The sequence below is a fragment of the Molothrus aeneus genome, chromosome Z (assembly GCF_037042795.1).
Source record: "Molothrus aeneus isolate 106 chromosome Z, BPBGC_Maene_1.0, whole genome shotgun sequence".
NCBI classification, from domain to species: Eukaryota; Metazoa; Chordata; class Aves; order Passeriformes; family Icteridae; genus Molothrus; species Molothrus aeneus.
Window position 1 is genome coordinate 51,899,883 of NC_089680.1, and position 22,952 is coordinate 51,922,834.

Genomic DNA, 22,952 nt, shown 5'->3' on the forward strand with positions numbered 1-22,952 from the left:
TCCGGAGCGCGACGCGGCGCCCATGTTCCGGAGACGGCGCAGATGTGAGTGGGGAGCCGGGGAGAGACGCCGGGGAGAGCCGCGGCGGAGCCCCTTCGCCGACAGGCGGGGGAGATCCCGGGAGGGAGCGCGCTCCCCGCCCCCGGGAAGCCCCGGGTTTCCGCGGCGCGGGCGGGGCGGGCGGGGGGCGAGGGCAGCCCTCACCTGCGGGGGGCGGGAGGCGGGATCCCCGCGGGCGGGGGCCCCGCGCCCCCCCGCTGACGGCGCGGCCGCTCCGCCCCCGCTAGGTGACGTGATGCCCGTTGTTTTGGTGCGCCCGACCAATCAGACGCGGCGGCTGGATTCTACGGGAGCCGGGATGGGCCCGTCGTGGCGGCAGCAGGACGCTCCCCTGCCGACCGTCACGCATTGCGCAGGGTGCACCACCGCCCGGTCCTCCTGCGGCTTTAACGGCCCCGGCATGGACCCGCCGCGCCACTTCCCGGCGGGCTTCGGCCCCGAGCAGCAGCAGCAGCAGCAGCAGCAGCAGCAGCAGCAGCAGCACCAGCAACAGCAACAGCAGCAGCAGCAGCAGCAGCAGCGCCCGCCGGCGCCGCCGCACTGCCAACAGCACGGCCAGGACAAGCAGAGCCTCCTCCAGCAGCAGCAGCAGCAGCAGCAGCAGCAGCAGCAGCAGCAGCAGAGCCCGTGCCTCCAGTGCAACAACTGCGCCTACTACGGGGCTGCTGCGGCAGCCGCGGGGGATAACCTGCCCCTGCTGCTCCGCGCCTCCTCGCCGCTTTCGGGCGCCTTTCGGACGCACTCCTCGCCGCTGTCTTCCGCCGCCTCCTCCCGGCAAGGCAGCCAGCTGAACGTCAGCGAGTTCACCCCGTCCAGCCATGCTGGCGCGTCCAGACAGCCTCACCAATATTCCCAGTACCACCAGTGCCATAGCCTGCAGCAGCAGCAGGCAGCCAGCCCCAGCAGCAGTGTCAGCAGCAGCAGCACTCACCATCATCATCACCATCACCATCACCACCACCATCACCAGCAGCAGCAGCGCCGGGAGAGCAACCCCTTCACCGAAATAGCCATGAGCAGCTGCAGGTACAACGGCGGCGTCATGCGGCCGCTCAGCAACCTGAGCTCGTCCCGCAGGAACCTGCACGATCTGGACTCCGAGTCGCAACCGCTCCAGGCGCCACTCGCCAGCCCCGCCGCCGCTGCCGCCGGCTCTGCCCCCGCCGCCGGCAGCCCCGCCGCCCCGGAGATCGTGGTCTCCAAGCCCGAACACAACAACTCCAACAACCTGGCGCTGTACAGCTCCGCCGGCCCCGGCCCCGGCCCCGGCACGGGAAGCTCCAACAACGGCGGGGGCAAGTCCAGCAAGAAGAAGAACCAGAACATCGGCTACAAGCTCGGGCACCGCCGGGCTCTCTTCGAGAAGCGTAAGCGCCTGAGCGACTACGCGCTCATCTTCGGCATGTTCGGCATCGTCGTCATGGTCATCGAGACCGAACTCTCCTGGGGCGCCTACACCAAGGTATCAGCTCAGGCGGCAGCCGGTCCCACCGCCCGCGGCCCCCGCCCCGTCCCCGTCCCGTGGTGTCCCCGCTGTCCGGTGGCGCGGTGCCGCCGGCCGCCTCCTCGGGCCGGGGTGGCGGTGGGGCGGAGCGGCCCCGCGCGTGGGTTCTCTGAGGAACGGCGGTGTCTTTTTCTTGCAGGAGTCTCTGTATTCCCTCGCTCTGAAATGCCTTATTAGCCTCTCCACGATTATCCTGCTCGGGCTCATCATCGTGTACCACGCAAGAGAAATCCAGGTAACGTTTCCTTCTGTGGGTCAGGGAGCGTGGCTGGCTTAGGTGGGGGTGCGACGCGGTTTGTCCAGGGGAGCTGTGCTGGTAAGTACTGGGCACGTCCTGCCGCTTCAGAAAGCAAGCGTGGTCTCTGCAAGGCTGCCGAAGTTGGTGAATGGACTTCAGCCCCGGAGACGGGCACCAGACGACGGGCAGAGAGCAGCCAGGAAGCTTTGCCTGCTAGGGAATTCTGCCTGCTAGGGACTGTTGTCTGCAGTTGTGCTATAGGGTTGCCTAGCCTTAAGGTTATAACCTGCTTTCTAGGTGATGTGCCTCTCATCTCGTGCAGCAGATGTGCAGCAATAGTCTTTTATTTTTCAGTGACTAAATTTCATGTTGTGTGTTTTCTCTTGACAGTAAGGTTAATGGTCTTCACTGTGCAAGGTATGTAATCCTCAGTGAGCTGTCTGAAATAGGAGTATACTCTAGGAGAGTGTTTAAAAGGAGGGGGATGATTGATATTTGACTTGTTTTATTTAATGCTGTAGTGTCTAGGAATGTGACCAGAGAAAAGTGTTAGGAAGGATAGGGCTAAAGGTAAGAGGAACATAATGGTCAAAACTATAGAACAAATCCCACAGATACTGTTGCAGGTTCTGTCCAGGCGACTTAGTCCTAATTTCAGTTGCATTTTTTTCAACCAAGAAATTAAAATGTAGCATTTCAGCTCAACCAAACAGTACAACAGACAGAATTCAGTTTTGAAGGAAAAAATACCTTACTCATAGATATAGTGCGTTTGCTTTTTCAGAGACTCCTTGAGCTGAAGACTGAAATGTCAGGTTTCAAGGGCAATGAAGACTTTTCCACTGGTACCATTCAGTTAAATTAAAAAATAAAAAATTAAGCATTGTATAGTACAATTCTTCTTCTGTGCAAATGAAAGCATGTAGTTTCAACATGAAATGGTACATGGTCTACTAAGGGTAGTGTTTGAAAAGTATTGTGTCACTGAAGACTTTTTGCCAAATTGAATCATGTTATACAGTCTTTGCACATGCAAAACTTCTCTTCCTGGCTCAGAACCCAGTTTTTCTGCATTAATGTCAAAGATATTAAAAGCTGTTTAATTATATTGTATTGAATAAAAAAGTGTTCTGGAGAGAGAGCAAATTTATAAACTACAGGACTACTGATGAACAGGTTTCTTTATCAGTATAAAAATAAATAAGTAGCACTCCTGCAGTGTGGGAGCCTTATCTGGTGTATCTTCCCACAAATGTTTCTTCAGGCATGAACAGCAAAGTTTAAAACAAGCCCTCTCTAAATGTTTAAAATATTCTATGCATTTTTCAGAAACTTTAAATGAAGAATTTTATGGAAGATAAATAGTTGAATGAAATAGTTGAATGAAAATGAAATAGTTGTAGGTCTGTGCAGGTACCTCAGCTTATACTGAATAGTTACTCCAAGATTCAGTAGTTTGTTGGGTTTTTTCAGGTAAGGAATTAAAAATTTTCACTGTCTTAGTAATCAGATCCCTTATGGATCAGAAAAGAAATATTTTTTTTAAATTGTCATTCCATTTTGGTTGGTTTTTTAACTGATCATTTTAAAGAACTTCCTCATGTATGCAACTTCATGGCAGGAGTTGTGCAATCACATGGCTTAATCTCGGTTAATGTAGTTTTCAGTGCTGCCGGACAGAGGACAAGTATACCTGCCTGTAAAACTGAAATACCCCATGTTTCAGAATGAGAGTAGTCATGACAGTGCCTGGGGGAGCTGTGACTTCAAGAGGTTCTGTCATTCACATCAAAAATGAAGAGAACTTCTCTGTTTCAAGGAGTTTGGAAGGAAAGGATGTAGTACCTTCTGTAGCTGTTAGATATCTGCTCTCTTTTGAATTTACGCATAGTGTGTTTTTCTGCACACACCTGACTTTTAAAAAATATGATGATGAGAGTGCAGGACGAAGGCTATATCAATTCTATGGTAGTAAAATCTATGTTGCACTAGACACCTGGGGAGAAAAGGTATCTTTAAAATTCCTTGGCTAAGTACATAATGTTCTCCAGGCAAAAGAAGATACTGTGTAACCCTGATAATGTAATGTTTTTTAATGTTTTAAACAGTCTTTAAAGCAGACTGTTTTCTGAAGGCAGATGTGTCATTAATTCAAGCAAGTGTTCTGCTCTGTGCAGAAGAATGAATAAGGTCTGTAGAACAGGGCCCACAGCTGGCTGGTTGTGTCCTGGAGGATTTTTGCACCAGCTATTAGTCAGTCCTGTTCCCATTGAAACATTCTTTTCTGATTATTGTCTGAAACATACTTAAGTATTTGTTATAGTGTAAATAAGCAGGAATTCATTGAGAGAGGAAAATTTGTTCCATAGAAGAGAAGAAGGTGGCTGTATTCAGCTTGCAGCTGAATGGTGGTGTCTTTCATACGGGAGCAAACTAACCTTTGTGTAAGTGGATTTTTTTACAAAGCATGAGGCAAAGAAAAATGTTGGGAAATACAGAGCTGACAGTTTAGTGATTATTACTGAGCGCAGGATGAATACTTACTGAAAAACTACTGTTGACCTAGAATGCTAGCAAGTAGAATTCATCTTTTTCATTCTTTTCAGTAGTCTTTGACCTTGATTTATTGGTAGGAAGATCAAACAGCCATGCTGCAAGGATGTCCATGGTACAGTGCCTAGAAGCACAGCAGGTGGCTTTAGTCTTCTCTTGAAGTGACATTGCTCGTATATTTTGTTTTGAAAAGTCAGCCAGTTAAACCAGTCACTGAAGTTTGTCTGCCCCAGACTTGCTCCTTTTTTTTTAAGGGAGTTGGGAGGGAAGTTAATAAAGGTTTGCCAAGATTCTTCCCAAGGCGAGAAGTGATACAGCAGCGTAAGACAACTGAGTTTCCGTCCCTTCTCGCGGTCAGACCGCGTTGTGTGTGCGGTGGGGTGCTGAGCACCCCGGGGGCGGCTGGGGCGGTGTGGCCGCCGCCGGTTCAGCACCGCAGACAGCTCCGCGCGCAGCGCCCGGCTCGGGCGGCGCATCCCGCCCGGACATCGGAACCGGGACCTGCGCGGCCGTGCCCAGGGCTTCCCCAGAACTTACACATCGCTCTGCATCTGGCAGACCAAAGTCTCCAGAAGGGTGGTAACTGCAGTGTTTAGACAAGGCTAACTGTAGGGATGCTGAGTAATCTTTGTGAAACACTGGAACTGTTTAAACATTGTCCACAAATACATTTTCAGGGATGGCACTGTACTAGCCAGACTCCAGGAGTAAAAATATAAGCTGTTATGAATTTTAATAAATGTGAATTAGTGTTAAGAATATAGCCAAAGTCAGTTGAAAACAGTTGGGTTCAATTGTTAATTCATAGCTTACTTTATCATTTCCCAAAAAGAGGATAAAAATTGTGAGCAAGTTTGCTTCACATCCTTCCCCCTTCTAGAAAAAGTCCTAATGAGCAACAGTAACAGAGTTAGAGTTGAGGCTAGTGATAACCCCAAAATGTGTGTTCACTTTTTGCTCCATTTTTTGTTTTGCCTATAATGCTGTTAAAAACATTACACTTGGGAGATAATGAAATATGCATCGCTCCCTCTCCAGGCCTGTGTGGTTGTTGATTCAGTTCTTCAGAACAAGTGCTTTGTGTTTGAAAGATCAGCAGGAAAAATGTAATTCATCATTATCCCAGCCTAGAACAGGTATTTCTCTAACTGTTACTCCAGTTGAGAGTTTGAAGAGGTGAAAGAGGGAAGAGCTAAAAAGACAACATTACCCAATTATCATAATATTTTTTGATTAATTATCCACTTCATGCATAAACAGTTTGTTACTTAATACTATTTTACATAATTAAAGCAGAGGCAGTATGTAAAGTAATTAAAATTGTATTCTTTAGAACTTACTGTTCCATTCCACATTTCTCTAGTGGAATTCAATTCATAAATAAAATGGAATTTAAGAAAGTTTTGAGTGGCAGTTTACAAGGTAAATCTTTGGTTTTATAATTTTATTTAAAAATGGACCTTTCTGCCTATCTCTAGTATGGTTAGAGATAGAAATGCTTTTTAACTATGCACCCCTGAACCAGTACTGACACTTTCTTGTATTACAAAGAGCAAAAGGATTAAATCAAAAGTCTGTGAGACTGCCATTTGGAGGTCTTTAATGTCTTTTGTTGGGCATTCCACCACAGCTGAGCATCTCTTGAGAGATGGTGGTCAGTGGAAGAATATATCCACTGGAACACTTCTTTAATGCTGGACTGCTTAGTGTACCCTTTCTGTAAATAAACATACTGCCTGTCCTGAATAATAGTAACCTGAGTATTGCTAACCTGTGCTGTCTCAGACAGCATCTGGGCTTCTTTTTCTTTTCCCTGATACAGATGCTGTCACTCATGCAAAAACATGAAAGCTGTTGGTATTTGTTAAAGCTAATAGAAGTCTTGTGTGTATGTGTGTGTGTTATCCGCTGAAGTTTCTAACCACATTTGAAATGTATTGCTAGTTCATACTTTGATAGAACACCCATGGAAAGGCTTGCAAACTCCAAGGTTAAGGTTAAGTTATTGCTTGCGCAGCCGAGCGTCACTGAGCTGCAGGGAGAAAGCAACGTCAATCCCAATGCTTCTGAAGTGGTGGGATAATAATGTGCTACTGATAGATTTGGAGTGAAACATTTTCAGTTGTCACTACCTTTCTATAAAATTACCACAGCTGAGACCCCAAATGTCTTCCTGAAGAATCAAGAATCTTCTTTTCCCTGTGCCTGAAAACTTGAAAAAATGGAACAGGCAGTATCAGGTAACAGAAAAGAATGGAAATAACAACATAATACCTGTTCATTATGCAAATACATCCCATCATGCATGATGATAATAAGCACAGTTTATGGGAGTTTCATTATTTTACTGGCATCAGTGGAAAGTTTTACAGTAAAAATTATGCATTTGTGAACAGTTAAATCCCTTACAGTTTCTTGTCATAAGAAGTAATGCTTCTTCTACAGACAAACTTATTTATTTTTAGTTATCTGTTATTTATTTGTTTCTATCCATGTAATTGTTTCACCTTCACTGGAGTGGTACATGTGTATTTCATTGTCTTGCTGGCAATCTTTTGACTTCATGTGAAGTTCAACTTGTCTTTGCTTCGGTATATTGAAGCATCAGGGATTGCTCACAGAGACTGTAAATCTTCAGCTTAAGAAATGAATGAGTTAGACTAAGAGCACAGAGAGCAAGTCTAACGAAAAACTGCTGCAAATCAAGAAATAAACAGAGTGTTACTTAGCCTGATGTGAGGTCTCTTGGAAATTAGTGATTTTTTTTTCTAATTATTTTAATAGATTTTTAGTCAAGCAACAACAAACTCATTGTGTGGCAGTTGATCAAGGATATGGTAACTTCATGTGCAGATTCAAAAATTCCCCTTTACCAATTAAATGTAATACACATTTCACTTCTGTAATGAACAGCAGAAAATCACACAGGAATCCAAGGAATCACACAGGAATCCAGTGTCACCGTATTTGACAAATTAACAGCATATCTGTCAAGTTAACACTGTAGAGTATTTTTGTGAAAACGCTAAGTTTCAATTCTGTTCAGTACATTTTTTATAGCTTTATGTGCAGATCCTGTTGATGTAGGAAACGCTGCATGTGCCTGTTGTCTCAGAGAAGCAGCAGTGGAATACATATGGCATGGAAGGCAGGCTTGAAAATCCTTTAATGGTGATCAGCCTTGGAAGGGGCAATAAGGTTAAACATATATTATGTCTCTATTTCCCACAGGCTTCATTAAATCATAGAAGGAGGTGGTACGTGGTGGTCAGTACACTGAGTGGTTGGTCCAGCCATACCTAGAGTTATTTATTTATATCTGGTGTTGTTCCAACCATTTTTTAGTGAAGCTGTTAGAAGTTTTTCAACACATAACAAAGCATTATGAGGTGTGAGAAGGTATGTCATTGTCACTGTTGGAGGAGAGAGAGCATTGAGAACTTTTGTAACCAGGAATCAGATTCTGGATTTGTATAAATTGTGTAGCTTAGCTGAAATCAACAGATGCTCTTGTCTGCAGTGTTAGAGGCATTCTGCATGCCCATCTTAATGTGAAACATGTCAGATCTTTCAGCTGTGGGACCTTCAGATTAGGAAATTCTATTGGGTACTTGACTACAGCTCTTTTTTGCCTGACTTTAAGTGAAAGTGTGCCAGAACCGACGAGTATACATAAATGCCTTTTTGGTTTTGGTTCTGGTTTGTGAGTGATCTATTAAATGTTGTATCTTGGGCTTTGAGTTTGATTTGAGATGTATTTGACATCTGTTTTGAGTGAAGATCAGAACAGGAATGGCTGCTGTTTAGGACTCTGGAGAATTAAAAGGTTCTCTTTCAATCAGCTGTTTTCACCATTGATGATAAAAGTTGTCACCTTCCCTTAGGAAAGGACAGAATATTGCTCTGAGCCTATAAAGCTCCTTTTAAGATGTAAATTACCACTTAGAGAAGAGGCTGTAACTGATCTTGTAACTAGCATTCAGGTAAGCTGGAAATATTGATCACTGTAAAAATTTAATTAAAACATTTATAAAGTGTTCAGGAATTTTGTGAGGAAGTTTTCACAACTTTTTCCTATGGAAAAGAGAAAAGTTGCATATCATGATAACACACACAAATAGAATTGAATTTTTCTCATGCCTTTTTTTAAATTTAATAACATTACATTGAAAAATATGAATGGGAAAACTTATGTTCAGTAAAAGTGATATGAGAAATCCAGATCAAATCCTTAACACATAATGAGTGCTTTAAATTGAAATGCTCTAAAGATCCAGTTAATTTAGATATTTGCAGATATAGTTCCCTTAGTGTGATTATTCTTCTTAGAGAAATATTATGATGTATTCTTGATTCAGTTGTGTAAATTGACTCAATGTCCCACTGTTTTAATGAAAGCCATATTAAGAGATTCCTTCCTGTGTCTCTCAGATGCTCAGAAGAAACTGTCATGAGGACACACTTTACAGCTTAGAAATAAATATTTTGTAAAGGCAGTAGTCAAATATGAACATCTTATATTTTAAACTGGTGTGTCTGAACCCAGACTTTTGCAAACAAAATTGTTCATTTAATGTCATGCCTAAATATTTTCATAGTTGCAGAGTATCACACATTTGTAACTAACTGATTCATTCACTTCTTCCCTCTTGAGCAGTCCCTGTAATTGTGCCCTTCATCTATGTGAAAACAATCGTTAATAAGCATAGTTTTATATTGACATTTTATAGAAGGGCATGAGTATTATATATTCCATGAAGGATTGAGAGCATTGGGTTCTGAAGAGCAATGGCTGTATGTTTTAAGAGGCTATATAGTGTAATTTCTTAAATATAGGTCATCTTCAAAACCCCTGCTTGTGAAAGAGTATATTTGAAATAAAAAATAATTGAGAAGTAAATATATGTGGGCTCGTAAGTACAGATTTTATTTTCACCTTTGTATAAAGAGCTTTGTGACCTTTATCTGTATTCTGCAAAAAATTATGCAACTGTGTGTCTTCCATAAACAGTTATACCTCAGTTCTGTGGTTTGATGAGAAGGTGTAAGATAGTCTGAAAAGAAGGAAAAACTTTTCCAGCAAGTATTTATATGGTTAAAGTATTTCATTGTAAAAGGCAATTATCTGGACAATTCCTCACTTTTTTTTTTTTTGTCACATAAAAGATGTTTTCATGAAAGGGAGCGCAGAGATTAAGAGTTCAAGTGCTGTGGATAAAATCTGGGGATGGCTTCATTGCTAAACGTCAAGCTTAGGCTTGTCTATCTTGTACTCTTATGATCAGATCAGTCATTTGTCATGTAAATAAGACATTGTAATTGCCATCCATCTATTTTCAAGAATTATATGCCTACTTTAGCAGATGTCCCAAAACCTGCAATATATAATGAATGCAGTGTTCCACAATATGTTCTAATGAGATATGATATACTATTCTTTATGAAGCATTTTATTCCTATTAAAAGTTTTATTCCATCTTTCATAGCTCTGCAAGTTCTGTAGCATTACTACAGATCTACACAGTCATTTTCACCTGCCCTATAACTGACCTCTTATGGTAGTGTCTTTCAGTAGAGTAATGCATTACGAAGCAATGCTTCATTTTCAGTCACTTAGCAAAACAAAGATTTGTTCTAGTTGGTGAATGGTATTTCTTGTTTTGTGACAGTTGTTAATAGCTGTCAATAGCTTTTAAGAATATGGTCTCTTGCAGCCAGAGAATAAGGCACGTCTTTAATTAAAAACAAAAATGGTGCAGTAACTTTGATTCAGGCTGCACCATCGTATCCACAATATAAATAAATAAATACAAAATAAACTCCACATGCATAAGAAATTTGAATTCAGTCTGGGAACCTGGAGAAAGACTTAATGTCCAGGTGTGGCTTGACAGCAGAAAATAAATTACCTTCTACCTAGACCTATTAAAAAAATATTAGAAATAATTAGAAATAATCCTGAGCATTCACTGATAGCATCTAAGTTTAATGACATTTTCACCAAAATTATTCTCACTGTGTTTCTGATACAAGTACTAGTTATTGCTTTTACACAAGTCATGAACAATTGACTTCAGAAGTGCATCTGTATTTTGGAGTATCTAAATTTAGATATTTTGGAGTATCTAAATGCTTTAAAGCATTTCAGTTGAGAGCAGCCTTATTATATGTTAATGATTTGATCCTCAACACCTTTGTTATCATTAAAATATTTTTTCAGGGGGATTTGAAAACTCTTGAACACACACTGATTTATGAATATGCTAAAGTTCTCTTAACTGACTTTGCCTTAGCCATTTCTCTGCAGTAGCAATAAAATTCAGTTTTAACCATGCAGCTACTATAGCAAGATTGTAGTGGGTTCTTTCTTTGTAAATTTCTTCATAGTTTACTACCCATGATTTTTTTCCTGGGCACTACATAAGAAGTGGACTGCTAGAGCAGAAATTCTTGTCCATTCAAATTCAAGTATAACTGAAAAGGTACTTATGGCAGCTGCTATGGAATATAATCCTTATCTGAACGGTGTCATAGGTAAAGTGGGTTCACACTAGGACCACTCCATTCTTTTGCCCATATTCAGGATTAAGCTTTATAGTAAAAGCCAGTAATTTGCACTCTGTTGTAATTTTTGCAGTATGATAGTTTAGAATAATTTAAACTTCATGTGGTATGATAGACGAGTGCTAGACCTGATGAATTGCCAGATCAGTTTCAGTGTAGTTTTAAGACAGTTTAATGGCACAATGTTTTGAAAAGGTATTGATATAAGACTACCCATGGCCAGTCTGGTTTTCATATTCAGTTGTCAGAAAAGAAAATGGTTCTCTTTATGGGGAGCTGTACATGACTAGACATTTGTCTACCTCCCAGCAACAGAATAGGATGCAATGGAGTCAGATGAGAAATTTAACAGTGTGGCTGTCAGCTGGCAGGCCATTCTTCTCCCCCACCATTTGGCACTGGAAAGGAAAAGAGGGGACAGGGTTTTTTTTTGTATACAGCTTGTGTTAGCAAATCCAAAATTAATAGTCCTTGCATTTCACCGGTGGCTTTTGTATGTATGTTGTGGCTGGCAACATCTTATGTCAACTGCTGGACATCAGAATTTTTGCTGCTCTAGTGTGTCCCATTGAGCATAAGGGTTGTGAAAATAAAGCTTTCTGAAACATTTTGAACAGCAATTTTATTTTTAAATTGTGGATGATAAGGGGGTTGGCTGCAATCAGTGCAAGCATGTTTGATGGTTTTGGTCTTCAGAGATATAAAAGAAGTAAGTTTCTTTGAGAACAGAGCATCATTTACCTGAGAGCTGCTGTAAACCAGATTTGATGAAGCTGTAACATTCAAATAATTTTTGGGCAGCAACAAGAACTTTGTGTACTAGGCTGAGACAATTCTTTTCCCTGAGGAAGCAGGTGCACTGATAATTAATAGTGACCAAGTAAAATGGTATTTTACCTATTAAGAAATGCAAATAAATGCCTGTAAAGAAACTTGAGCCTATGTTTATTTAACCTACTGTTGAAAACTGCCCTACTTAAAGATATTTTAGGTTGATCTTTGAAGCAGTTTGAATACTTCATCTGCTATACAGTTTAGCCAGAAGCCCACTTTAGGCTTTCTAGAGGAAAAGATATTAAGTACATACCTTCTTTATTGCTGCCCTCTCAAAATTTTATTTGTCAGGATGTATTACAGAGACATTTGAATAAGACCAAATGCCTCTAAACACTTGGAGTTAGAGCATAATTATGCTTATTAGGATTTTTAAATACACAAGTACTTTTAACTCCATTCTGCTTTTCCTTCTGCACAACATACTTTTCCTTATTTTAGTGGTCATGCTTTAGGACAATACTTGGATTTTATATTTCTATATTTGTAGTTGTTTTTAACATATGCTTGAATGAAATTCTGGGTTAAACTGTATTTCCAAGATAGTAAAAACACAGAGACCTCATGATTCCTGTGGTGCTGATGTGTACTCGCCCACTGTCATGTAAATAAAAATGTAATTAGTATAAAATGACCTCGACATTCAAACTTTCTCACATACATGAAGTATTTATGGTATAAGTAAACACTAGAGGAGGAACTGAGAAGACAGATTCTTGTGTATATGATGTGTTGGTACTCATCATTTCCTAAAAACAATTTCCTATTTTAGAGTCAGTGTTGTGCTCCTTTGGCAGAATGAATGAGTTAGCTCATCTTATTTAGCCTCAGATTCAGTGTTTCTTCCTTTAACTCCTGTCTCCCCTGCAAAAATATTGCTGGTTTCTTCAGAAAATACGTTCTTTTTTAAAATTGATTCCAGTTTTCCTAGTAGTAATGAAGCTGATCATCCCTGAAGAGAGTGAGGCTTCTCTCACAGTGGCAGATGGCAGTCGTTTTGGGAGATGATGATTTCTTCATGCAGCGATCCATAGAACAAACTATTTTAGTTCTGAATGAAGAAAAACAAATCCTAAATGAAGAATTGTAAAATAATTATTTAAAATTAATAACATAAATATATTGAAATGTAGATTCCTTCCAGTGACTTTTGCATCTGCAAGAAGAATGTAGAATTAGAATTACTTTATTTCTCAGGTACTGGAAATGGAGAAAAACGTATCAAAAACTACTATGTTTCTTGATATATATTTTTAAAGTTAGTTCTGCAAAATAGCACAGTTACTTTGTACAAAGATGTGCTGTGTTCTTCATGTACAAAGTTTTTTAACTGTTGCTCCAGTGCAAAGCTAATGCAATCCCTTACTTTGATATCAATGTTTCCATCCTTGTACTACCAAGTTCACTGTAGTAGTTGAAGCAGACCTAACACACCAGAAGAAATTTTTGAAGAGTTTTTTTTGTTATTGTTATTAGAGATTATTTCATTAGCATGGTTGTTTGTTCAGTGTGATTTTTTTTTTTAATTTGTGAAAGTAGACCTAAGCAATCCATTTACTTTGCAAATTTCCTTTTTAGATGTAACAAAACTGGCACAATTTTTGTGCACTCTTTTAGTAGGGAGAGAGTGTGCCAGAGTGGGCCAGCAAAAGCACAGGGCAGTGCAGGTTGGCAGCTGATGGAAGCTGAACTCAGAACAAGGTGTGGTCTGGCTAGCTTAGGCTACTGGTAGGTTTCTTAAGGGCTGGCTACATCCAAATAACCTTGCTCAGGCCTTTAAGATGCTCCAGACCCTTCAGCTCTTTGGGCCTCCTCTGGACCTTCTCCAGCAGCTGCTTGTCTCTGTTGTACTGAGGAGCCTGGAACTGTACACAACACTCAGGTGTGGTCTCCCTAGGACCCAGTAGAGGAGGATACTCCAGGATTTAACCATTTATAACCTCCCTACCCTGCTGGTCACGCTCTTCCCAATGCACCCCAGGACACCATAGGCCCTCCTGTCCACAAGGGCACTGAGAGCTCATGGCCAGCTTGTCATCCACAAAGATTCCCAGGTGCTTCTCCACAGAGCTGCTCCCCAGTAGGTCAGCCCCCAGCCTGTGCTGGTACTTGTGGTTATTCCTCCCCAGGTGCAACACCGTCTACACTTGCCTCATGAAGTTTCCCTGGCCAACTCTCCAGCCTATCAAGGTCTCACTGAATGGCAGCACAGCCTTCAGGTGTATCAGCCACTCTCCCAGTTTTTTCCTTTCTGTCTTATTGTTCTTGCACTTCAGTGATGTTCAGAGCTTTGATAAACCATGCTGCTTCTGTATCTGCCTGGAGGACATTATTGATTCTCAAAGCCAGGCACAACAGTTTTTGGAAATTTCTGATGCTGGATGGAAGTCTTCTTCATGTGGTAATTTAGGGACTTATTTTCGTTGTTTTATATAGCACAGGGGGTAGGATCTGAAATGCTGGCATAATGAAATAGCTGTTAAATTAATATTGTTAAAGTGAAGGAATACTTTTCATAGACATTGACAAGTAGAAACTCCTGTTTCAGTCAATTCAATTGAGTCACATAGTGCTTATTTTGCTGAATATCTCAAATTAATATACTCACCCTGAGTGGTGGACTTTTATTTATAGAGCTCTGATTTGTTCAAAGTTTGTAAAAATTCATGTAACTAAATATCTCTCTGTTGATTACAGATCTGAGGAGGCTCAGCTGTGATTGTTCAAGCAAGACTCCAAACAGAATTACACTAGGAAATTGTCATGTAAAATATCTGTTTAATAATGAAAGTGAAAAAACCCTGGTTTTGTTTTAATTTTGTTTACAATCTATTATTAATAGTAAGCTCATTATCTAATTACTTTGATTTTTTAATATATTTATGATCTTTTGATGATTTCTTAGCTCAGTCCATAATTATGCTTTTCTTAGGGGGTTCTCTGTATCATTGGGAAAGAATCCTGATATCTTGGAATGTCTTTTCTATTTTTTTTTGTAGTCCTTGGATTTAGATTCTTAATTCTGCATAGAAAATAAGGACATTATCAGGAGTGTCTCACCTTTGAGTGCCTAGAGCACATACATGTATATGGAGAGACCTATATAGCAAGAAATTATGTACGTCCCAGCAATTGCTCATGCTATAATGGTCTTTTGGCATTGTAGGCTGTTGGGGGGAGGAGGGGGTGTTAAGTTATTTCATAGTTTGGGATGAAGAGTACAGTTGAAAATCTGCCCAGTACCATTTAAGAATATTGAGGAATGCTTCTGAATATCTTTAGAGAGAAAAAGCTAAAAAGAATACTGTTAGCATGTGGATTAAACCAGAAGGGAAATATGGGTAGGTGGAATTTAACTTCGTGTGCTTATGCAGAGTTTAACCCTATGTTATTCATTGGTTCTAAATTCTTTTCTTTCTAAAATCTCTCCCTTTTTTTTAATAATTATCTGAGGGATAGATATTAAAAAAAGACACAGACAAACCTGGTTAAGAGCATTGTTTAACACACACCTGTTCTTTTTGGAATGATTGTGGTTATTAGTGACCTGTCAGAGTAACCAAGATGTACTGTTCAGATGTATTTTAGTGTGAAATTTTTGGTACTGCATTTCTGAAAATATAATTCACAAAGACTATAAATTCTCTGAGCCTCTTTTCCCCATCTCTTCTCAAGATGATAACATTTAAATGCAGTATTTAAGAGGGGGGCATGTTTAGCCATCAGGAATCATTAACGAATCATTAATGAAGTTTGCTTTACATACATGCTTTCTTTATAGCAAAATATTAATCATTGTAAAAATTTTGCACAGAGATGTCAAATTTAAATGTACTACACAAATAATAATTTTTGGGCTGAAACTAAGTACCAGACTTTTAAGATCTTCTGTTTAAACTGGGATGTTTATAGTTGGGATGGGAATATGTGTGTTCATGCATGTGTACATATATAAGTAAAGAGCAGTCTGGCTTCCTCATTTGAATGAACTAAGCATGTTTCATTTTGTAGATAACTAGACCTTGTGGATTAGTTTCTAGTGACCTCCTAGAAAGTTTGTTTTTTATTCTGGATATAGAAAACATTCTGGCAAATACAAGATAGGCAGTCCCCCATGTCATTTGTGAAAAAATGTATTATTTGCCTTCTGTGCTTTGTATGTGCAGGAGTTTGATGCCTCATGACTTTACATATGTATTAAACCCACTAAGATGTTTCATCTAGGGCATTGTACTTAAGATAAGGAGTACAGCAGCTTCCAGAAACTCCTGGAAGGCTCTTCAAGGTCAACAGGCATTTGGGTGACTTACAAACTATTTGATTACATGCCTTCTGATGATGTAAGAAAGTAATTTCCATCTCCTAGTTAGAGGCGACTGCGCTAAAGGCTTAAGATGGCAATCTCCTGTCATGACTTGAAAATGGCTTTAAATAATTTTTACTTAATGAGGTGCTCTGGGACACTAACTTGGCTTTTTGGACTTGTGAGACAAAGAGTATCTTCTTTGTCTACCATAATGTTTTTATTTTTTTGATTGTGTGAATGATACTTTGTGTAATACACACTATAGAAAAATACTGGATCAAAAATTCTGGTAAGTCATCAATCCCAGAGGCTATATTTTGCTACTCTTAATCATAGTCTTATCAATTCTTTTGTAAGATTTAAGTGACTCCAGTATTTAACCATTTTTAATTTGGGTTCTTAAATTAAACAATTGCAACAATTTACCTGTAAGCAAAGTTGATTTCCTTTCTCCAAGGAATGCTTCCAGCAGTACAGCTGATGCTGCCTTATCACTGATTATTGCTTCCCTATTACTCCTGCATTATTGTATCCCCACAGTATTACAGCAGGGTAGTGATGTAGTTCTCAGGTTTCTTCTTTTGCCTGCAAAGGCATTTTTAAAACATGACTAGTTTCCTTTTTCTTTGCATTCAGCAACATTTAGAAAATTAACTTCTCTCCTTTTGTTTCTCTCCTTTAGGGAGTCTCTGATCCAATTTGTCATTGTGTGCAATCTGTCTGTTTAGAATGCCTTTCTGTTTTTTTCAGTCTGGTGTTATATGAATGTAACTGTATAACTCACAAGTGTTATGTAAATATACACATACCTATCTATATAAATATCTGTAATTTTTATGTTTTTAAAGTGGAACATTAATTCTGTGTCTTACATTCACATAGAAGATGCTAGAAATACATTACATAATTCCAGGTGAAAATACCTTCAGAATTGTTCACATGAAGTGGAGACATAGTAAAAGTATATGAGAGTTCTATATTTGGAGAACCTTGCAGGACACTAATGAAGTACTTGCATTAGATTTTAACTCTGAATAATTACAAAAAATTTGAAAACTATGAATAGGCATAACATATGTGACCTTGACTGAAGTTCATCCTTGTCTGTGAAGTGCAGGACTCAAATCTACAGAAAGGTTTGATCACTCTTTTATTAAATTCTCTTTTTATTACTAGCATCATTCTCCATTCAGATGAAGAGTAGTATCTTGAAAGCAATGCATGATTATTACAGCCAGATTGTCTGAAATCAGCCAAGAGTGTGCGTACATACCCTTTGAATTGTGCTGTTCAGCTGTCCTTTCTCTTCTCCCTTCATTTATGTTCCTCACTTTCTGGAGTGGAAGTATACATAGCCAAGTGCAGAGGCATGGACAAATACCTCTGTATCTTCCAAATTAGAAGTGAAGCTTGAATTGAATAGATTTCAATATTGCAAGCATATAAAATGTACATGGAATCCTGTACTAGTTTCTGTGTCATTTTATTATGTCTGACCTTAATTGTTATCCACAGCATGTGGTTGAGGCCTTTTCATGTTCTGCAGTGTTTGATATCCATCATAGTTTGAACCTAGGCAAAGAACTGTAACAATGTCATCCTCATAAATGCAATTTTGAACTGTCAATATTGTTATGAAATAGAAATGTTTTACTGTATCTGTGTCTTTGTGATTAGCGGTGTGTTCTGCCTTTCCTGTTTTTACCTCCTAAATCTCATTATATGACAGGTAAAGGTATTATAACTTTAAAACATATATATTAATTTTCATGGAATAAATTGTCACAGCTAAGGTCACAGGAGGTCGATAAGGATCTTCTGTGTCCATAAGCATAACCAATCCACTGAGATCTGCAGAGAAATTTTTCTCTATGTTTCACTTTAGGATTTCTTCTGCTGACAGGTGACAATGTTATCAAGTATGTATTCCATAATGATGTCTCAATGTTTTTAAAAAATTCAGTCATAAAATAACATTACCTCCTCTAAAATGGCAAATTCAGATTTTAATGCCTGTGTTTAGCTCAATGTTTTTCTATTCTCACCTTTTAAATCGAATCAGTACTGAAGGTATAATTTTTCATTAATTGCCTTTTTGCATATAGAATTCTTTTTGAAATCTATGAAAAGCGTACATAAAAATGGAGGAGAAAAGACCATTGCTTTTTTCAGCAGATTTTGAAACTTTGACATGTATTTGATATGTATCTTACAATTGAAATATATAAATCCATTGTAAATTTATTCTTTTTTTTGTAAACCCACACAGCATTCGAGAAATCTGATATTATCATATTTTTTATTTCAGTCGCACTGGTTACTATTAATCTTTATTCTGAGTTTTCTAAATATCTAGATTTCTTCATGACTGATGTAACACTTCTAAGATCTCACTGCATTTGCAGGCTAATCACAAGAATCAAATGCACTGGAGCTGTACAGTACTTTGCAAGTTTGTCCCTTCATACCAAATAGTGCATTTGCTAAGTGCAAACCTGCATTGTTGTGGTAAGATAGACGTACAGACATAAATTGACCTTCCAGTATCAATTCACAAATCTAGTATCTGTAGCTTGCAGAGTGACCACAGGTAAAAGAAACGGTATGTGCTCATGGTGCATACATTGAATTCATGGAATGTTTTTTTAGCTTAATTCAACAGTGTATGACTTTGTCTTCAATAGTATTGCAGAGCAGATAAGAACTGTCTGTAAATGTGGTGAATTCACCTTGGCCAGCTGTGAGACCTGCACCCAGCTATGCTTTTGCTCTCCCTCTTCAACAGCACAAGAAGAGATAATAAGATGAAAAAGGTTGCAAGTTGAAATGAAGATGGGGAGATCCCTTGCCAGTTACTGGCACTGGCAAAAGAGGCAAAACTGGGGGGAAATTAATTAATTTGATATTTAAAAGCAGACTAGGATGGCAAAAAATATGCTGTCCCACCCCCCTTTCCTCAGGTTCAACATCTTCATTCCCAACTCCGGTATCTTCTCCTCCATGAGTGGTACAGATGGCATGAGGAAGGACAGTGTGTCCATGACAGTTCCTCTCTGCCACACATTTTTTGTCACACTTTTTTTGGGCAGATGTGTGGGTCTCCATGGTCTGCAGCCCTTCAGGATAAATCTGCTCCAGCATGGGAGTTATGTGAGCATTAGTTCTTCTAAGGAGAATCTGCTGCAGTATGAGCTCTCTGCAAGTGAGCGTTTCTTCAACAAATATCCAGCTTGCCCTGGAGTCGTCTTCTCCAAGTGGGCTTCAGGAAATTGCCTCTTTTATCATGGTCTTTTTTTTCCATGGGTTCCTCTCTGTTCCTGGTGCCTGGAGCACCTACTCCCTCTTCTTCTTTTCTGACCTTAGAATTTCTAGTGTTCTTTCTCACATTTTTACTTTTACTCCTCACTGCCTGGGCCATGTTTTGCCCTTTCTTAACTAAGCTTTCACAGAAGCACCACCTGCTTTACTGGTGAATTCAGCTGTGCCCTGCAGTGAGTATATTGAAGAGCAACCCTGACCACTTCTTGCTGACATCAGCCCTGCAGTTATCCCCAGAGCCAAAACCTTGTCATCAACACCCAGTGTAATAGGATAGAGAGAAAGAAAATAAGGGATAAAAACCACATCCATAAAGACAGAAAATTATTTTGGTTTATTGTGTTCCTTAGTGTGGTTAACTTCTTTATTTCTTTTAGTATCAGATCAGCTACAATGAAACTAATTTGTGACGATCACTTTTCTAAACAGTTACAGTAGAGCACTTTTATGAAACATAAACTGAAGGTATTGTGAGGAGGATGTAGAGTGGCTTTTTGATCACTAAAAACATATACAGTGAAATCAAGCTTGTATTTTTAAACTTTTGAAAGAAGGAAGGGGGCAAAGAACAGTGCAGATGAATGGGTTTTCAGTGTGTGTATATAGAGTTTAGGCTGCCAAAAATACCTTTCTTACATTAGGGAACACATAATGTACTTTGTCTTCTCCCCCATTATTTTTGAATAATCTAATTTTAAAAATTTTGCAAAAGTATTTTTCCCCTCTTACCTGTTTACTGAACAGCCTTGATAGGATTCAAAGTACAGTTGAAGTGATGGGAAGGTCTTCTTTCTGAAATTGTATCTTCTTGGTACATATGGGTTATGTTCCTCTCTAAAAGAAGTCTGTTTGCAAGGTCTTGCAAATCTCTACTCTCACCTAGTGGCAAGTACTGCTTGATTGGCTATTTATTTCTTAAATCATCAGGCACATAATTTGCTAAACAGTGTGAAATGTTTTAGTACCTTTGTTGCTGAGTGCCAAGTTGAAAGCCTTGATTGTGCAACAGCCAACATGTGCATTTAATTTTCAGCTACTGGACATCCTTGGGCCACTCTGATATTTGCTGGCTATTATTTTTCATATTTTCGCCATGAGATATCTTCTTGAGTCTTTGTGCACTTTCTCATGTAGTTTTATATTTTATATTTATTATTATTATTATTATTGATTATTATTGGTGCCTTGAAGAAAGCTTGAGTACTTCTACAGAAGCTATAATATCACCTTGGCTGAAGCTTAACAGGAATCTTAAGAAATATTTTTACTTTGTAATTTAGTTATCTATTCAAAAACAGCTAAATGCTTCTCAATTTTATGAATTTAGAGTAAACAACTGATTTTGAATGGACAAGGGGTCCAGACTTTTTTTAAAATAAAATATTAAAATTTAAAATATATGAGGAATTCTGAATTAATAATGAATGAATGAAAATTCAATTTCATGTGCAGTTTTAAAAATAGTGTATTAGAAATTCTTTTTGTCTTAACCAGAGTTGCATTTCCTTTCATAGTGATGTAAATAATGTCATTTTCTAAGATGGCATTTTTTAAAAATTTTTTTAGTGGTCTTTGGCAGCATAGAAAACTGTGATAATTTAAAATGGAATTATAACAGTTTTTTGAACAATGTACTAAAGTTAACCTTATATTTTATAATTTCAGTTGTTCATGGTGGACAATGGAGCAGATGACTGGAGAATAGCCATGACTTATGAGCGTATTTTCTTTATCTGCTTGGAAATACTGGTGTGTGCTATACATCCCATACCTGGGAATTACACATTCACATGGACAGCCCGGCTCGCCTTTTCTTACGCTCCATCCACAACAACAGCTGATGTGGATATTATTTTATCTATACCAATGTTCTTAAGACTTTATCTTATTGCCAGAGTTATGCTTTTGCATAGCAAACTTTTCACTGATGCCTCATCTAGAAGCATTGGAGCATTAAATAAGATAAACTTCAATACCCGTTTTGTTATGAAGACTCTAATGACAATATGCCCAGGAACTGTACTGTTGGTTTTTAGTATCTCATTATGGATAATTGCTGCATGGACTGTCCGAGCTTGTGAAAGGTAAGGTTGATTTTTTTTTTCAGTTCTTTCTGTTTGTTTTTCTATTTTTTACTCCTGCTTTGTCTCTTAAATTTTGAATTCAGGGGACTTAAACATTGTTAGAATGCAGGTCCCTAGTCCTTGATAATTTGAGTGTTGGTAGCGTTGAATTTTGTGACAGACATTGTCAGGAGTGATTTGCCTCTTAATCTGATGGACTTCTGCAAAGAGATCTGTACCCCGCTGTTTACTTGTAGCACTACAATTTCATTTCAGTGTGTTGACATATTTAACACACTGGACAGATACCACAAAATGCCTTTAAGAGTAGTTGTTAATATTCTGCATTTATACCAATTTTCATTTATTTTCTTTGTGAGATGAATGTAGTGAGGATAATACAGAAAAAATAGCCAGGGAAAATGCTTGGGGGGATGTGTAATTTGAGTGTTGTGCTGAAAAAAGAAAGAGAGTGCAAAATGCAGTTGAGTACTTGGCAAGATCAGTAAAGGGGAACAGGCAGAACACTTACAGTAATATAACTTCTTCTTCCAATGAAAATCAGAAGTGCATTTGAGAGTGTGACTTTCAATTTCAGCTAGCTTTCCAACCTCCCTTTACCACAGACTTCAGTGTAGGTGCAGAATAAATGGCTAGTGCTGACAACTTGAAATTGAATTTTTCAAATATGGCTTTAAGAAAAAAAAAGGGCTTCTGATTGGATAGGATTGCTTAGGAATATGAGATAGGTTAACTCTAAGAAGACAATTAGAATGATTCTTTATAAAAGATTTAATGCCTTGGAAGGCTCTTAGATCTTGGAATTGATTTCTCCTCCTTAAGCTGAAAAATCATCAACATATTTAAGGCATTTCTACTTCTTCTGTTTGTTGACTATTTTGTTTTTTCTATTCTGTTCCATGTCTGTCCATTTTAGAATCAGTTTAGGGGAGTTACTTGTGACAGCTAAATGATTCAAGTCAGCAGTAAAATCAAACACCGTTGTGCATTTTTAAGTTACTGCTTTCATTCATTTTCAACTTGTTAAAAGGAAAAATACCTGATCTTAAAAATAACTGTAGGAATCATGATTTTGTAGTTTTATTGCTAAAATTTCTTTGTATCAATATTGTTTCCTCATATTACAGCTTGACGAATAGTTTAAGAATATTCTGAAAATACGATGTTAAGACACAATGACATATTACAGTTTCAGAATATTCCCCATAGTGGCAGCGAAGGAGTACCCTAGATTTTTACTCAATCTGTAGCAGCTGTGTTTTCATAAGTGTGTTCTTGTTTCATGTATAACTGACTTCTGCAAAGTCTCTCCTCTTTATCTCATATTCTCCACTTCTCTTCCCACCAGTTTTCTTTCAACACAATTGCTGCTCAGGAGTTCTTGAGTGTCTACTCAGGCATTTCCCAAACTGTTGGTTTGAAGTGGCTCTGAAAAACTTCAGCATCCATTGCTATCATTACATATAACTGCTTGATGATGATGGTGATGGT

The 22,952-nt window shown here is 39.0% G+C and overlaps 1 protein-coding gene across 1 annotated transcript in view; it reads left to right on the forward strand.

Annotated features, from left to right (window-relative positions):
* The first annotated feature begins 295 nt into the window (after window positions 1-295).
* Window positions 296-22,952, forward strand: part of KCNN2 (potassium calcium-activated channel subfamily N member 2) — a 71,413-nt gene continuing 48,756 nt past the window's right edge. The window contains exons 1-3 of the mRNA XM_066569660.1: window positions 296-1,522; window positions 1,704-1,799; window positions 21,043-21,461. Coding sequence (XP_066425757.1) covers window positions 296-1,522; window positions 1,704-1,799; window positions 21,043-21,461 — 1,742 coding nt within the window. The remainder of the gene's footprint in view (window positions 1,523-1,703; window positions 1,800-21,042; window positions 21,462-22,952) is intronic.